The following is a 15610-nucleotide window of genomic DNA, read 5'->3' on the forward strand; positions in this document are numbered from 1 at the left end:
GTGTTTACAAGAAAAAGTGAGGCAACATGTAGCATAAATGAACAATAGAGATAAAAAAAAAGCACAGATAAACTTTAACTTAATCTGTGGTCGTTACCATTGTCACCAATAAGCTTTTATTCTTTTCTCTTGTTTTTACTTTGGTTAGTTTCGGACATGAATTACTGATAATCTATGCATTTTAACTTAATTGAGAAATGAAAGGAAAATTTTTTTTCATTTGCTGTAGTAAAATTCAATTTTTTTCTTTTCTTTTCTTTTTTTTCTTCTTTTGTATTTCTATATCTTTTTGTACCATGTTTAACGGAAGAAGAAAAAACAAATCAGCAGAAGAGCAAAACAATAATAGGATTGAAGTGGTGGAAGAAATTGATATGAACGACGTTGGCAAAGCTATGCGATCGCGCTCTTCATCTTCCGAACACAAAGGCGCTGAATATGCTGAAGATGTAGACAGAGTTTACAGTCGAGGTCAATCAGGTTCTATTGGAGATATCATAGACGACAAGCCTCAATTACAACGAGGATTAAAAGCTCGACATGTAACTATAAATGCTATTTGCACACAATCTCATTAATGTTTTTCTGTAGTTGACAATGATTTCATTGGGTGGTACAATCGGTACAGGTCTTTTTTTAGCATCCGGCTCATCAGTGTCCGAAGCAGGTCCTGGTGGTGCTTTGATCGCCTACGCATTAATTGGTATCATGGTCTTTTTCATGATGGAATGTCTTGGTGAAATGGTAAGACATAAGAAAAAGACGACATATAACTTACACTTTATAGGCTACATTTCTTCCTATTTCAGGCAGTTTCAACAATTACGCAGGTAGATTTATTGACCCTGCTCTTGGTTTTGCTTTGGGTTGGAATTATTGGTAATGAACTTCATGATTGTAACTAGAATAGTTGTTGACAGATTTTTTTTTGTTAGGTACAACTGGGCTGTCACTGTTGCTGTCGAATTGGTAAGAATCAGAAAGATTTAAAATTTGCATATCTTACATCTCGATAGACTGCTGGTTCCATGGTGATGGCTTATTGGGCACCTTGGGTTCCCGGTTATGTTTGGTCCATTTGTTTCCTTGTCATTATCTTGGCATTAAACTTATTTTCTGTCAAGGGTTATGGTAAATATCGAAAATGGAATCTTTTTTTTTCTAATTTTTTTTAGGTGAGGCCGAATATTGGTTTGCCTTGATCAAGGTATTGACTGTCATTGTATTCATTATTCTCGGTATTCTTGTTGATACTGCAGTTTTGGGTGGTGTTTATTATGGTGTCTCTACTTTCAATTACGGTGGTGTTCAAGGCTTAGGTGTCTTGACTACCTTCTTAACTGCAGGTTTCTCTTTCCAAGGCACAGAATTGATTGGTGTTGCTGCTGGTGAAAGTGAAAACCCTCGTAAGAACGTCCCTAGAGCCATCAAGCAAGTCTTTTGGCGTATCATTTTGTTCTATATTCTTTCCATCTTGATGATTGGTTTGATTATTCCTTACGATGATCCTAGTCTTTTGAGAAGTGATGTTTCTGATATTTCCGTCTCTCCTTTTACTCTCGTCTTTGTCAGGGCCGGTATCCCCCCTGCTGCTCATCTCATGAACGCTGTTATCTTGACCACTGTTTTATCTGCTGGTAACTCAGGATTGTATGCTTCTAGTCGTACCCTTTTAGATTTGGCCAATGAAGGTAAAGCCCCCAAGGTCTTTAGAAAGATCACCAAGAATGGTATTCCCATCTACTGTGTTCTTTTGACTGCTGCTGTTGGCATGCTTGCTTTCTTGACCTCTCTTTTCGGCAATGGTGTGGTCTACAACTGGCTGATGAATATTTCAGGTATTGCTGGCTTCATTGCTTGGTTGGGTATTGCTGCTGCTCATTGGCGATTCCGTCGTGCTTATGTTGCTCAAGGATACAAAGTGTCTGATCTTCCCTTCAAAGCCAGACTTTTCCCCTTGGGTCCTATCTTTGCCTTCTTTGTTTGTTTGTTTGTCATTGTCGGTCAAGGCTACAGTGCTTGGTCTGCAACTCCTGTAGTTGCTTCTGACATTATTGCTGCTTATATTGGTGTCCCTGTCGTGATAGTGTTTTATTTGGGATACAAGCTCATCAGGAAATCCAAGGTTATTCCTTTGATGGAAGTCGACTTGATTACCGGTCGTGAAAACATTGAGTAAGTTATTGTTTGGAGCTATATGCTTATGTTATTTACACATCTATAGACATTCATTAGAGTCAGATGAAGGCAAAAAATCAGATCCTCTTGAAGGCGTCAGTATGTTTAAACCTAGTACTTGGAAGCGTATTCCTTCCAACATGAAGTCTTGGAGAGACGCTTTCCACAACTAACTTGTGTCATAATTGTAAATATATGCATTATAAAACTTAGATCATTTCACTACATTACTATAATAAATCTTTTCTTTTCTGCAGATCAACTCTATAATGAATGAAATGGATAAACTAAAGTGACCGTAGGTATGGATAATGCGTTTTTGTTTATTTGATTGATGAACAAGCTTGCATATGTCATTGATCATGAATGCTTCGCGATTCTTGATTATCATTCCAAAAAAAAATCTATCAAATAATCTTACTCGCAAGCGAACACTTCAAGGTAAGGCTTTGGTTTGGTTTTTTTTTTATATGTTAAAAAGCTGTTGTTACTTCTTCAAGTGATTGCTGATCAACATGTTTACCAAATACATTTTACACATAAAAATTATCTCTTTAACTTTTTTTTTCCTCAATTCATTCAAAACTTGCCATGCATGGATAAATTTAAATTCAATGAATGCAACTCGATTCAGTATAGTCAAAATGACTTTGATGCTCAATACGCTTATGGTATGTTAAAGCAGATAAGCTTTCTTCCTTAAAAAAAAGGAGATATCATGTAAGTCACAGTCATAATTGAGACGTTATTTTCTGAATGCAATTCATTTGTCGCACGTATTTATGACAAAACGGCTTTCGATAATCATAGCAAACAGGTCACAATAACAGCTGACTTGCAAAACACGGCCTATCATAAATGAAACTTGTCGATAGCGCATAAAAGAAATTGCGTATCGATTCCGAAGGATCACCTTATTATTTTGCATTTACACTAATTAAATGAATAGTGATATTGATTAGATAACAGACATTATAAAAGAACTTGTGTTTTCGCTTCTTTCCTCCCTCTCCTATAATTTAACATAATGCAGATATTTGATTTACCTTACGAAGTGTTGACTTTGATTATTGCCAACTTAAGTACAATTGACATAGAGTCGTTTGTTCAATCCAATATTTTTCTATACCAACGAGCCTGTCAAGACAGCTTTTGGTCTGATATTTGTCGCATACATGGCATTCATTATTGTGCTCCTGATACAACTTGGAAAGCTCTTTATAGCTCTGGTACATTGGACAAAATGTGTTCTCATTTGGACTATTCTATCTTACAATCTGTGCAAAAAAAGAAACGGTTGCTCTGGACACATCTTCAATCAGCAAATAACCATGTAATGTGCTTACACCCATCTTGCGATTTCTATGGTAAGTTATTGGCAAATAGACGATGCCTATATTAATATCCATGTAGGAAGTTCCGATACTTGCCATGAACACTATGGTCAAACAAAGCATGCTCTTGTACTAAAATTAACCAGGTTACACACTTTGGACATATGGTGCAACTCTTGTCGTAAAACAGTAAGTCTTTGATGTGATGTATTCATTTCATTTATACACACACACTAGATTGGACTTGATGCGTTTTCTGACAAGGACAGACCGGGACTGAGATCAGAAAAGTATATCATGAACCGCTTTGTGGAGGACTTGACGATGATTTCAAGCACGGATTCTACAGATTTACGTACATTGGTCATTCGTGGTCGTCAGTTTGTCGAATCACATTTACTCCGTTATCAATCAAGTCAGCCAACACCGCATATCATTGAAAGGAATTGGTTTTGTTCTTGGTTGGATTTCATTTCTGGTAATTTTTCAAAAAAAAAAAATGCCTTATTGATATTTTATCAGGAAAAACGTCTCAATCGCCTGGTCCACTGACAAATGATAAGCTTTTAAGATTAGATGGCACTTTAGATCCAACACTTTGTTTGGGACAAGATTTTGAATTGATTGCAAACATAACACGCTGGTATATAGAACGCATTTATGGTTTACATAAAGACAGTCGAATACTATCGATAGGTAAATCATCAAACTGGCATTATTTGAATTAATATTAGTTAATAGAAAAAATAGAGCATGAACCAGAATATTGTAGACTCGTTCATAAAGTTAGACTTAGACAGCAAATGTTTCATTCTGCATCATACCCTTTACAGTTCTTTTAAGCTTTTTTGTTCAAAATAAAACTAAATATTTATGATACCCATTTGCTTAAAGAAACGCTTGTAGGAGAGTCTTTCAGATGCATAAATTAAAGAAGAAACCGTCACATTCTTTTGCCACTCAACCTTTTTCGCGAATGGATAGACGCGAACCTTTTTTTTTCCCTGCAATTCATATACTATGTCTGGAAACAAAAAGCAGCTTATTGGTCCTGTAGAAGAAGAGATAAGAACACTATTGTCACAGTCAGGAGACCCTTTAGAGGCTATTCGAGCTATTCAAAGAGACTATGGACTTGATCTTGTCGGTATCGACGATATGTATCCCTTGCTTGACTTGTGCGGTTGTAGCCGCTTGGAAATTCATAGTGCTTGCTTAAATGCCCTCAATAAGGCTATTGTTGAGCATATCGAGAAACCTAGTTTTCAACTCGAAAAGTAGGTCCCAAAATTTGCGAGTGACAAGTGTTTTTAATATCGATAGTTTTTATGATTTATTCAACAAAACGTTTCCTTATATTCACATCCCACTTATGCAGCCTATTCCTATGGCACTTTTAAAGAAATTTGAAAGACACATTGAAGAAGACATCATTGAGAAGCTCAAGAGTGATATGACTGTATTTGACAACTGTCCTATGAATATCAAACAGCGTGTTTGGAAGCAAGATGAATCATTTTTTCAACAGACTATGATTTCTTTATTGAATGATTATCATCATGATGAATCTCTGCAGTTACTAGCACTTAATTTAAAGCCTGACAGTTATCAAGAAATGATTGAAGAAAGGTACGTTGCGTGTTACCATCCTATGCTTATTCCGCCTTGCCTAGACGAACACATCCTATTGTTCATAAAGTCATGAGTACAATTGGCAAAGATCCTCAAATCTATCGCATGTTTATTGATATGATCCGTGTTGTATTTGAGGCTACACCTTATTCTAGCCTGTGTTCTTTGCGTGTAGATGTATTGATGAATTTTCATGATATGGAAAGCCTTCAGGTATATTGTGGATGTTGGTTAGTCAATGTTGATTTTTCTCTTCTTTAGATTCTAGATATTGATCGATGTCATCAACTTATTTGGTCATTAGATAGCTGTGTTCGCAACCAAAATATGGATGAGACAATCATTGAAAAAATCAAGGAATGCTTTGACAATGTCAGAAATGGTTCACCACTTTATGCGTAAGGCAACATGGTTCTTTTCATGTTACTCAATCCATGTTTTGTAGTGATTTTGCTATGGTGTTGATGGACCCTATGATTTCGAACTTTTTAGCATCCACCATCATTAAATGGCTAAGAAACAATGTCGAGAATAATTTACAACGAGACAATTTAGAAGAACTTACAAACTACAATGCCAAATTACTCAACCTGGCTGAAAATGCACCTAAAGCAGTAGCCAACAACGCAAAGGTTCCCAAACTAGATAAGGACTTAAAAGAGAACTTTTGGAATGCCATTTGCAAAGTCATGCTGGAAGAAGGACACGATCGAACACACCCTATGGCTGAAAAGACATCCAATGTCATTCTATCTTTATTAAAGCGTACAGACATTGCTCGCAAAGTGTTTGTGCATTATTTAGTGGAACGTGTATTTGAAGGCGATATTGGAACACTGCATCGATGCTTACCCTTGCTGCTTCAAACATGGCCTACTGATCTAGAGGAGGATGTTACTATTTATCGACAAACCTATCTGAGTTTTGTCAAGACCATGATTGACATGATCATCAAACGTTATTTAATCAACTGTGTAGCAGAAGTGCAATGGAGACAAGTTATTATGGAAGGTTTCTTGCTGAAAGTAGTTGCTTGGGATGGCCGTATACATGAACAAATGATTCGCTTTTTGGCAGAATTCTTTATGGATCCTAAAGTCCTCTTGAAACTAGGCCCACAAGTCGCTATTCTGGTCGAATGGGCCGATATTATTGTGACACATGGTTTCAAGGATGACAAGGTAAAGTAGGCTAGCCTTACTATGATATTCACACTATTCTATAGAATGCAAAGACATTAAAGGACTTGTATGCTTACCTTTTATCGAGATCAAACAGTGTCTTGAATGGCGAATTTAGAATTGCGCCTGCTGCAGTCATCAACTTTTGTACATCTTAATAAATCATGTGTGGAGGGAGGGATTAAGTATCCATGGCGTCATTTATAGTGTGTACGATATACAGATTCTATACGTGAGAAAAAGACAGTATAGCCAATAAAAATTACTTTCATGCGAATCATCATTACGAAACCCTCGCTATAACTTGACTATAAATACAATCTGAAGCAAAGGTGTTTTTTTATATATTTATTTATCAACATGCTTTTCTCCAATCTCATATTATCTGCCTTGACTCTTGCTGGCATTTGCTCAGCATCAGCTCGTTTCCAAGTTCGCAGTCCTTCTACTTCAGGTCTTTTAGGTTTCAAGTATGACAAGAAGCCATTTTTTGGAGGAAAATGTAGTGAGACTTATGACAAGTATTTGAAAGTTCAAAGTTCGGGTGAAGGCGTTCACTTTAAATTGACAGGATGCACAGATGAAGGCTACTGTCATTTATATATTACGGATGGTGACTATAAAGGCTATTGTCTCGGTGGTCAAGAAAGACCCGAATCTCAAAGTTGCACTGGTTATGATAACAATATTTACAAGCTCAATCTTGATTTTACTATTTCTACTGTGGGTGGTCTGTATTTGGGCATTGGCAATGAGTATGCTGATGATTGTGACAAGTTTAATTATGTGAAGCTTAGCGATGAAAAGTTCCGCTGGGTCATTGAAAAAGACAAGGACTTTGACGAAGAGGACAATTATGAAGACTATGAAGAATATGAATACTATCATCCTAGAGGAGGTTCACAAAGAATCTTCCATGATTGTCGTAATGAATAATAAATATATATATATATATATATGGCATGTCTTAAATGACCGGACATGATCCGGAAATATAGAGAAATGATTGGTCTATAGTGAGAGATTAATTCTATTGCCGCAAAGTGGATCCGGTAAGCCTGTCATCAGAGAGTGCGAGATGTGTATACGAGAATCCTCCTTTCTTTCCTTCAAGGCACATGGCTAGAGTAAGTTGAAGAGCACAAAATCATAGGTGATTCAATCGAAGAAAAGTGGATATTGGTTGAGACACATAACAGTATACAACAACAACAACAAAAAACAAAAAAGACAATGATACAAAATGGATGTATACATCTCCATCCATCCATCCACCCACCCACTTACATCCATCCATCTCATCATTCAACAACATCACTAGCAGATAGTATGGTTTACTATCAACATTCATGAAAAGATAAATATGATGAACTCAGATACGACATATTTCAAAATTATGTCTCTTCCAATTTCCGCGTCTTTTATTGAATCAGCTTGCATAAAAATGAGAATAAGAGAGACTCAATCATCTATAGTACACCGAATATCAGGTGGTTGGACGCAAGCTCCCCTCCGCTCAGGAAGCCGCTCCCAAGCTCTTCCGTATGCGCATTTTCGCCCCCAACGTTGTTGTCGCTAAGTCCCGTTTCTGGTACTTTTTGAAGAAGCTTCGTAAGGTCAAGAAGGCCGCTGGTGAAATTGTTTCTGTCAACGTCGTATGTATCTGACTAAAAAGTACAGGCGTTGCATTGATACTCACATACATTCTGTAGATTCACGAAAAGCGTCCTGAACAAATCAAGAACTTCGGTATCTGGATCCGTTACGATTCTCGTTCCGGTACTCACAACATGTACAAAGAATACCGTGCCTTGCGTCGTGTTGAAGCAGTTGAACAATGCTGTAAGTTGAGAGATGGATATAAAGGAAGGTGTAGCTTACATGCTTTATATAGACCAAGACATGGCTGCTCGTCACCGTGCTCGTTTCAGATCTGTTCAAATCATTCGTGTTGCCGAAGTTAACAACGCTGATGTCCGTCGTCAATACATCAAGCAACTCTTGACCCCCAAGCTCAGCTTCCCCTTGCCTCACCGTATTGCCAACGTCGACAAGAAGCACCGTGCTCTCTTCGTTGCTAAGCGTCCTACCACTTTCTACTAAACAGTGTAACAGTTTTCATTGCTTTTTTGCACTTTTGAGGTGTTGGATTGCAAGATAAATAAAAAAAAAACAAAGAAACACTTGAAGTATCTCGTAATGTTGTATGTAAAAAGAAAAGGAAAAATTTATCTTGAGTTGTGACACTCATGGATGTCATACAGGAAAATTACCAAAATGTGTTGATTCTGTTGACCTCATTAAGATGGGTACTGTATACCCACTTATACGTGTGCTTATTTAAAAAGTTGTGCATGCTCAGAAATGGCAAAAGTAAGCAACTTCTTAGTTGTATGACTAGTGAACCATAAAAATACAATTATCAGGGTCATAGAAATCATACCAATGACTGTATGGCATGTTTGAAAGACTTTTATTTTTTTTTTGAAATTGAGTTTGTTTTGTAAACAAACAAATAATCAAGTAAGAAGCAACAACGCCTTCAAATGCAGTATTATAGTAGGTCTGTGCAATGAAATAACTGCGCTAGAATTGTTCTAAATATGGTATTTTGGTTGTGTAACTTATTTGTACGTATACAAAAAAAGAGGCATGGTCTATGCTACAACAGAGCAAATCCCATCAACAAATAAAGCGATATACTATCAAAAAGGACAAAAAAGGCACTTTCTGGCCTACAAGATCGAAATTATTGAACCAAATGCGAATTAACAGTGTTCATAAACCAAAGAATTTTAACATGTGGTTTTATAGCGCGAAGAGTTCCGTTTTCTTTTTTGTCAATAAGAAACAACTTTATAAAATAGCACTTTTTTAGGAAAATAGTTCTTTTAGGTCGTTGTCAGATCTAAAGGTCTTTTCTCATTGTTCTATTGATCTTCGTTTTACTGTTTGTAGGAAAATGTCTTTAAAAGTAGGTAATTTCTATTTATTTGAATCTTTTTATGATTTTGGTAACAAGAAATCATTTGACAAAAAAGCAAAATAGAATGTAAAGAAGCTTCACGATGCAATGAGTCAACAAAGACACCAAAACAAAACCAAGCGTGGACTTGATGTTGACTATGATTGGCTAGATCTATTCATGTTTGTGACACCTTAACTTACTCATGATCTCTCATTCGTTTTGCTCTGTATACGCCTTCTTTTTACATCAACAATAAACTACACCACATGCTTCAAACGATTGGCTGTTTTTTTAGAGGAAGCATGGCATATCAAATCACACCAAAGACATTTGTACAACCTGTTGTGTATATATAAAAAAAAGTATAAATATATAGAATACAAACATCTCATATTTACCCATCACTTTTTCATCTTAATCCTTGTTCTTATGTCTTTTGATACAGAACATAAAACCATTAATATGGAAGAGGCTGCTAGCCACGACCAACTTGCTTTAGATGCTCTTGAGCGCCGTCGTCTTACTTTAGAAGAGGTATGACACTAATAGTGATCGACACAATTTACTTATTCTTTTCAGATTGACAATGCCAAGTTTGGCTGGTTCCATATTCGTGCTTGTATTGTCTCTGGTATTGGTTTCTTTACTGATGCTTATGATATCTTTGCCATCAATTTGGTTTCTTCCATGATTGGCTGGGTTTACTTCCAAAGCAACGGCAATAAGACCCCTTACAATGTAGATACTGCCATCAAAGTCTCTTGTTCTGTTGGTACTGTCATTGGTCAGCTTGGTTTCGGTTATCTTGCTGATCGTGTTGGTCGTAAGAGAATGTATGGTGTTGAATTGATGATTATTATCATTGGTACTGTCGGCCAAGCTCTTGCTGGTAATGGTCCTGCTGCTTCCTTCTGGGGTGTCATTACCTTCTGGCGTGTGATTGTCGGTATTGGTATTGGTGGTGACTATCCTCTCTCTTCTGTTATTACTTCTGAATTTGCTACTACTAAACGCCGTGGTGCCATGATGGCTGCTGTCTTTGCCATGCAAGGTATTGGTCAATTGACCGCTGGTATTGTTGGCTTGATCGCTACTGCTGCTTTCCAAAACGCCATCAAGGACGATCAAACCAAGTTGGACTACGTTTGGCGTATTGTTATTGGTGTTGGTGCCATTCCCGGTTTATGTGCTCTTTACTACCGTTTGACTATCCCTGAAACTCCTCGCTTCACTATTGACATTGAACAAAAGGTTGAAAAGGGTATTCGAGATGCCAAGGCCTTTATCGAAAATGGTGCTTCTGCTGGTGACTACACCGACAACATTGCTATTGCCCGTACTGAAGCCTCTCCCAAGGCTTCTTGGTCTGATTTCTGCAGACACTTTGGCAAGTGGGAAAACGCCAAAATCTTGATTGGTACTGCTTACTCTTGGTTCGCTCTTGATGTTGCCTGGTACGGTCTTGGTTTGAACAACTCTATCATCTTGTCCAACATTGGTTTCGGTGGTGGTTCTGATGCTTACCAAGCTATTTTTCGTGTCTGTGTTGGTAACATCATTATCAATTTGCTTGGTTCTGTTCCTGGTTACTGGATTTCTGTCTTCACTATCGATAAGCTCGGTCGTAAAACCATTCAAATCATGGGTTTCGCTATGCTTACAATCATGTTTGTCATTCTTGGTTTTGGTTACCACAAGATTTTAGAAACCTCTTATGCTCTCTTCATTGTCTTGTACACCATCACTCAATTGTTCTTCAATTTTGGTCCCAACACAACTACTTTCATTGTTCCTGGTGAATGTTTCCCTACTCGTTACAGATCAACTGCTCACGGTATCTCTGCCGCCTCTGGTAAGGTTGGCTCTATCATTGCCCAAGTCGGTTTTGGCCTTTTGAAAGATATTGGTGGTTCTAATGCTTGGATCGACCACTTGTTGGAAATCTTCGCCCTTTTCATGTTGACTGGTCTCGCATCATCCTTATTGATTCCTGAAACTAAGGGCAAATCCTTGGAAGAATTATCTGGTGAACTTCCTCCCAAAGAAGCCAATGTTAGCGAACAAATCAAGGGAACTTATTAACTTAATACTTTTAAAATCATTTATAAATTATCTCTTTACATTTTAATATTTTCCATTTTACAAAACCTTAATAAAATAAATCTTTTATATCCTTTGTACCGGTAAAAAAAAATAAGATACTTTATTCAACTTGGCAGTATTAAACGGTCTATATACCAGAGTTATCGTTGTCAGAATTGCAGTTCTATGATATGTCCTTTATTTCTCTTTTTCATTATCTAGGTACATGGTCTCTGCTACTCAAATGTTGCAATATATTCATGATATTAAATAGAGTAGAGATTCGTATCAAGAGGAAAATTAACCCAAAGATGGAAAGAAGTGTCATCCTCAGAAGTGTAACTTCTACTATTTATAAACAAGTTGTCTTTTAAAGAAGCTAAGGAGAGATTTGTTGGACAGCTTAGTACACTATTCTATTCACAAATAGAAACAAGATGATTTTTTGAATCAAAGTCAAAAATGAACTGTGGTTAAGGATGAAGCAACAAAAGGAAGTGGGTCAAGAGAAGTAAACGTTTTTTTCATATGCTGATTAGAGATATTTAAATAGTTGAATATATTGGAAATCAGCATTTCAAGAAACTAATAAGTAACGGATGACTCATTAATTGGCAAAAGAAAAAGCTTGTTCTATAGGAGCGACTACTTTAGTATATTTAGCATAGCAGAAAGTCTTTAGTACTTTTTTTTATTTATGCTTCAAGCCTTCTTCAAACTGTGCTCTTCTTTTTAAGTTGTTACTGTATCACTTTTAATCTGAAATATACCTGTAGAATCTAAAATAAAAAGACTTTGTATTCATTTATTTTACAATTAAATGTTTTCTGTTAATGAATGTTTTGTAAGACAATATATCCACTTTCTTTCATGTAATGAGTTGTCAATTACAGATTGTAAGATGTAAGATGTAACACGAATACATGGGTCTATCCAATCATCATAAAATGGCTCTTAATATCCTAAGGGCCCCACCACGTTTAGATTTCCTCTTTAGGCCTGCTAAACAAAGAAATTTGCTGTGCACCTACACTCGATATCATATGAGCCATTCTTTTCTATCGTGCTATAAAACACTCGATTGTCCTCCCGCCACCTTTCCCTCTGTCAAGGTCTAGTTCCTGGAAGAAAGACGGCTGATCTATATACTCTAGACTACGGCTCTTTTAGTGCACGTACATATCTTTTGATGTTACTGCTACACGAGTAAATTGTTCATTCCGCCTCCTCATTCTCTCTGTTTTAGGTTCACAACTGCGCCCCTGGAAGAAATTCATGCATAAGAAATATTAACCTTATCATTTGTACCTTTGATAATGTATAGATAGTATAAATTGCCTTAGTATATATGCAGACGTTTGTATCCGAAAATAAAAAAATAATCATCGAAATCGAACTATTCACATACAACTATTATGAGCAGAAATGAGGAGCAACCTCACATCGCCATTGGGAATCAATCTTAATGCTTTTGAGTGATCAAGGGAAAACCTTGGCACATGAAACTTTAGTCAATTAACTTGTTGCCTACTAGGTAAGTAAATTATTGTATTTCTTTGTTGTTTGTTACAACATGACAAAATCGTTCGATTGACTGTACGTAAAAATCACGGTGTCATGACGATTTGCGTAACCACGATAACGGAGTAGTTGAAATGAATTTTTTTTCGAATTAATTCTAAATGTATATTGGCTTAGATCTATTTCTTTGCATTGCATTTGTAGCAAAAATCATTTATTTAATGAAAATAAAAAAGCATTGGCCTTGCAAAATAATGTCTGCCTGAAACTTTTCTTTTAGGTGTGTAGGTAAACCAAAAAGAGAAAGAAAGGGGAGGAGCGGAAGGGGCAGCTTATTCGTGTAGCAGTAACATCAAAAGCAGCAATTAAAGTTCAAAAGATATGTACGTGCACTAAAAGAGCCGTAGTCTAGAGTATATAGATCAGCCGTCTTTCTTCCAGGAACTAGACCTTGACAGAGGGAAAGGTGGCGGGAGGACAATCGAGTGTTTTATAGCACGATAGAAAAGAATGGCTCATATGATATCGAGTGTAGGTGCACAGCAAATTTCTTTGTTTAGCAGGTCCAAAAAACAATGTTTCTATCTCCTCTTGATGCACACGCTAAATGACGTTAGAATTTCATTTTCTATTTTTCAATGGCGAATGAAATTTAAAATAATTCAGGGGTAAACTATAAAGAAGCTCTGAAAAAGAACAAGTCCGAAACGTCATTGAAAATTATCAATGCATTTTTAGGGTTTTTTAGTCGGTGATTTAATCATTTTCTTGGAACCTTTTTTGTGTGTGCTAAATAACGTGAGCGGTAAATGAACGCATTGTTTTGATACAATTAAATTCAGGAACAAAAAAAAAAAAAAAAAAAAAACGACAGTTACTACAAATGGCAAAAAGATCTTGTTTTTACGAAAACAATAAGATGCGACTTTTTCATGATGGGATTGTAATTTTCATAAGTGACAAAGATGTACATTGTTCGGGGTCTGGATCATGAAAAGAAAAAAAAAAATTTTTTTTAGATATATCATAATGACAGGAAAATTTTTTTATTAAAAGATTACAAATGAAAAGAGAAAAAAGTATTGAATGTAGTTATGTGAAAAATGAATCATATAGCCCTCCAAGGGGTTTTTGTATGAGGAAACAAAGTTTCATAGGTGCGTAGCATGGGTGAGAAAATGCGTATGGATGTGTTGAAATTTCCTTTACTGTCAAAGTAAAAAGGCAAAAAAAAAAAGAGCTGACTAGTTTCGAATTGGATTAGGCTCAATGTAAACAACAGAGGCTAAATCTCGAAAAGAATCGATGAAGATTGGCGTGTGTTTAAATCTTCCAAATCCTTGTAAAGCTTCAAATTCATCTTGAGTCAAATGAAGTTCTTTGAGTAATGGTGGTGAAGAAATAGATGTTTGGCATAATTGACTCAACGACATCTTTTCACATTTTTGTGATCCTTCATCGCTTGAGTCATTCAAAGAGGCGAATTCCGGTGTACTTTCTGGCTCATATTTGGACCCCTTTGTCTTGGTACGCGCCAATTTATGAGTTTGCGTATGTTGCATCATATTATCGAACCTACTGAACTTGCGAGTGCAACCAGGCATTATGCACAAGTAAGGTTTCTATAGAAAATATGAGTTGATACGCTCAATGATATAATTGTATATTTTACCTCTCCTGTATGTTTACTAAACAAAAGAATTATAATGATTAGTTCATGGTGACTTCATGATTGTACAAATGTATATGCTTACCGAGTGTGTCTTGCTAAATGTTCTGAACGGGTGAATACCATTCGACAATCTCCATAACCAGTACATTGAAATACTTTCGGTCTTGTTGAGCGTACTTTCTTTAATATATGTGTTGTAGCAGGCACTGTAGGCATTTTTTCAGATTCTTTTTATTTTGATTTTTTTTTGTTTATAATTTGAAAGAAGAAAAAAAAAGGGGGAGTTGAAGAAAATGGCATCTATATAATTTTTTTTAAAAAAAAAAATAGTCGCCGTAACTTTTTTCCTACACGCTTTCTATTAACTTCGCAGTCATATTCTTCTTCAGTTATTGTTTCAAAGAAACACTCTATCCACTCCAAAAAATGTCCATTTTTAGGGACTTGCCGTATTGAGAATAGCTATCGAGGGAAATATTAAAGGAAAAAAAATAAGTAGAGAAGAAATAAACAGTATTTATACATTAAAAGTGTTTTATCAATTGACTACATTTGAAACAATAAACGGGTTTGTTTATCATCACAAAGAAACCTGTAATTTATCAACTACAAATGAATTAAAGCTTTGAGATGGATAGCAATACTTCTTGCTGTTGCCAGTACTAAACTCGACTCGTTTTCTACATAGAAGGCTATTGATCAAGGTGTTCTAGTTCATATGAAAGTGTGAATTAAAATATCAGTATCAGATTAGCAGCTTGTAGTAGGCGCTAGCTGGAAGCTCCTTAATGAAAGCTAAGAATTCTTTACCGAAGCTTGCATAGACTAGAGGTTCTCACCTGAATGAAGGCGTTTTTTTTTAAACTCGAAAATGGTGAGGGGAGTTTAAAAGGAAGAATATGATTGACTTTTTTCCAGGAGTTTGTGGCCTCGATTATAAAAAAATAGGCGGGATTTCAGGTACCAATCTTATTATCAAATCATGACATCCACGTTAACCAATCATTTTGCTTGTGAAATGTTTACTGATGGATCAGATATG

The 15610-nt window shown here is 36.2% G+C and overlaps 7 protein-coding genes across 7 annotated transcripts; 6 read left to right on the forward strand and 1 right to left on the reverse strand.

Moving 5' to 3' along the window:
- The first annotated feature begins 285 nt into the window (after window positions 1-285).
- Window positions 286-2435, forward strand: B0P05DRAFT_522477 (amino acid permease/ SLC12A domain-containing protein). The gene is made up of 6 exons (XM_051575971.1): window positions 286-542; window positions 592-744; window positions 788-879; window positions 936-969; window positions 1017-1131; window positions 1176-2435. The coding sequence occupies exons 1-6, from the start codon at window positions 297-299 to the stop codon at window positions 2177-2179; spliced, it is 1644 nt and encodes a 547-aa protein (XP_051439316.1). The 5' UTR covers window positions 286-296; the 3' UTR covers window positions 2180-2435.
- A 592-nt stretch (window positions 2436-3027) lies between these two features.
- B0P05DRAFT_522483 (uncharacterized protein) lies at window positions 3028-4395 on the forward strand. The gene is made up of 5 exons (XM_051575972.1): window positions 3028-3545; window positions 3592-3701; window positions 3750-3990; window positions 4035-4208; window positions 4254-4395. Exons 1-5 carry the CDS (start codon window positions 3206-3208, stop codon window positions 4352-4354), a joined length of 966 nt encoding a protein of 321 aa, XP_051439317.1. The 5' UTR covers window positions 3028-3205; the 3' UTR covers window positions 4355-4395.
- Window positions 4396-4532: 137 nt separating this feature from the next.
- B0P05DRAFT_461483 (uncharacterized protein) lies at window positions 4533-6334 on the forward strand (the record flags this gene model as incomplete). Its single annotated transcript, XM_051574076.1, has 5 exons — window positions 4533-4789; window positions 4836-5141; window positions 5300-5357; window positions 5502-5542; window positions 5590-6334. The coding sequence occupies 5 exons, from the start codon at window positions 4533-4535 to the stop codon at window positions 6332-6334; spliced, it is 1407 nt and encodes a 468-aa protein (XP_051439318.1).
- Window positions 6335-6685: 351 nt separating this feature from the next.
- On the forward strand, window positions 6686-7261 carry B0P05DRAFT_567865 (uncharacterized protein; the record flags this gene model as incomplete). Its single annotated transcript, XM_051581162.1, has 1 exon — window positions 6686-7261. The coding sequence occupies one exon, from the start codon at window positions 6686-6688 to the stop codon at window positions 7259-7261; it is 576 nt and encodes a 191-aa protein (XP_051439319.1).
- Window positions 7262-7432: 171 nt separating this feature from the next.
- Window positions 7433-8525, forward strand: B0P05DRAFT_522489 (60S ribosomal protein L18ae). The gene is made up of 4 exons (XM_051575973.1): window positions 7433-7452; window positions 7801-7980; window positions 8038-8167; window positions 8220-8525. The coding sequence occupies exons 1-4, from the start codon at window positions 7444-7446 to the stop codon at window positions 8426-8428; spliced, it is 528 nt and encodes a 175-aa protein (XP_051439320.1). The 5' UTR covers window positions 7433-7443; the 3' UTR covers window positions 8429-8525.
- Window positions 8526-9694: 1169 nt separating this feature from the next.
- B0P05DRAFT_522492 (phosphate:H+ symporter) lies at window positions 9695-11478 on the forward strand. The gene is made up of 2 exons (XM_051575974.1): window positions 9695-9827; window positions 9873-11478. Exons 1-2 carry the CDS (start codon window positions 9723-9725, stop codon window positions 11373-11375), a joined length of 1608 nt encoding a protein of 535 aa, XP_051439321.1. The 5' UTR covers window positions 9695-9722; the 3' UTR covers window positions 11376-11478.
- Window positions 11479-13905: 2427 nt separating this feature from the next.
- B0P05DRAFT_522501 (uncharacterized protein) lies at window positions 13906-15030 on the reverse strand. The gene is made up of 4 exons (XM_051575975.1): window positions 14920-15030; window positions 14651-14868; window positions 14569-14584; window positions 13906-14518 (listed from the first exon to the last, which is right to left on the reverse strand). Exons 2-4 carry the CDS (start codon window positions 14782-14784, stop codon window positions 14141-14143), a joined length of 528 nt encoding a protein of 175 aa, XP_051439322.1. The 5' UTR covers window positions 14785-14868; window positions 14920-15030; the 3' UTR covers window positions 13906-14140.
- Between the last annotated feature and the right edge of the window lie 580 nt (window positions 15031-15610).

Source organism: Gilbertella persicaria, assembly GCF_025201335.1.
Source record: "Gilbertella persicaria strain CBS 190.32 chromosome Unknown B0P05scaffold_2, whole genome shotgun sequence".
NCBI classification, from domain to species: Eukaryota; Fungi; Mucoromycota; class Mucoromycetes; order Mucorales; family Choanephoraceae; genus Gilbertella; species Gilbertella persicaria.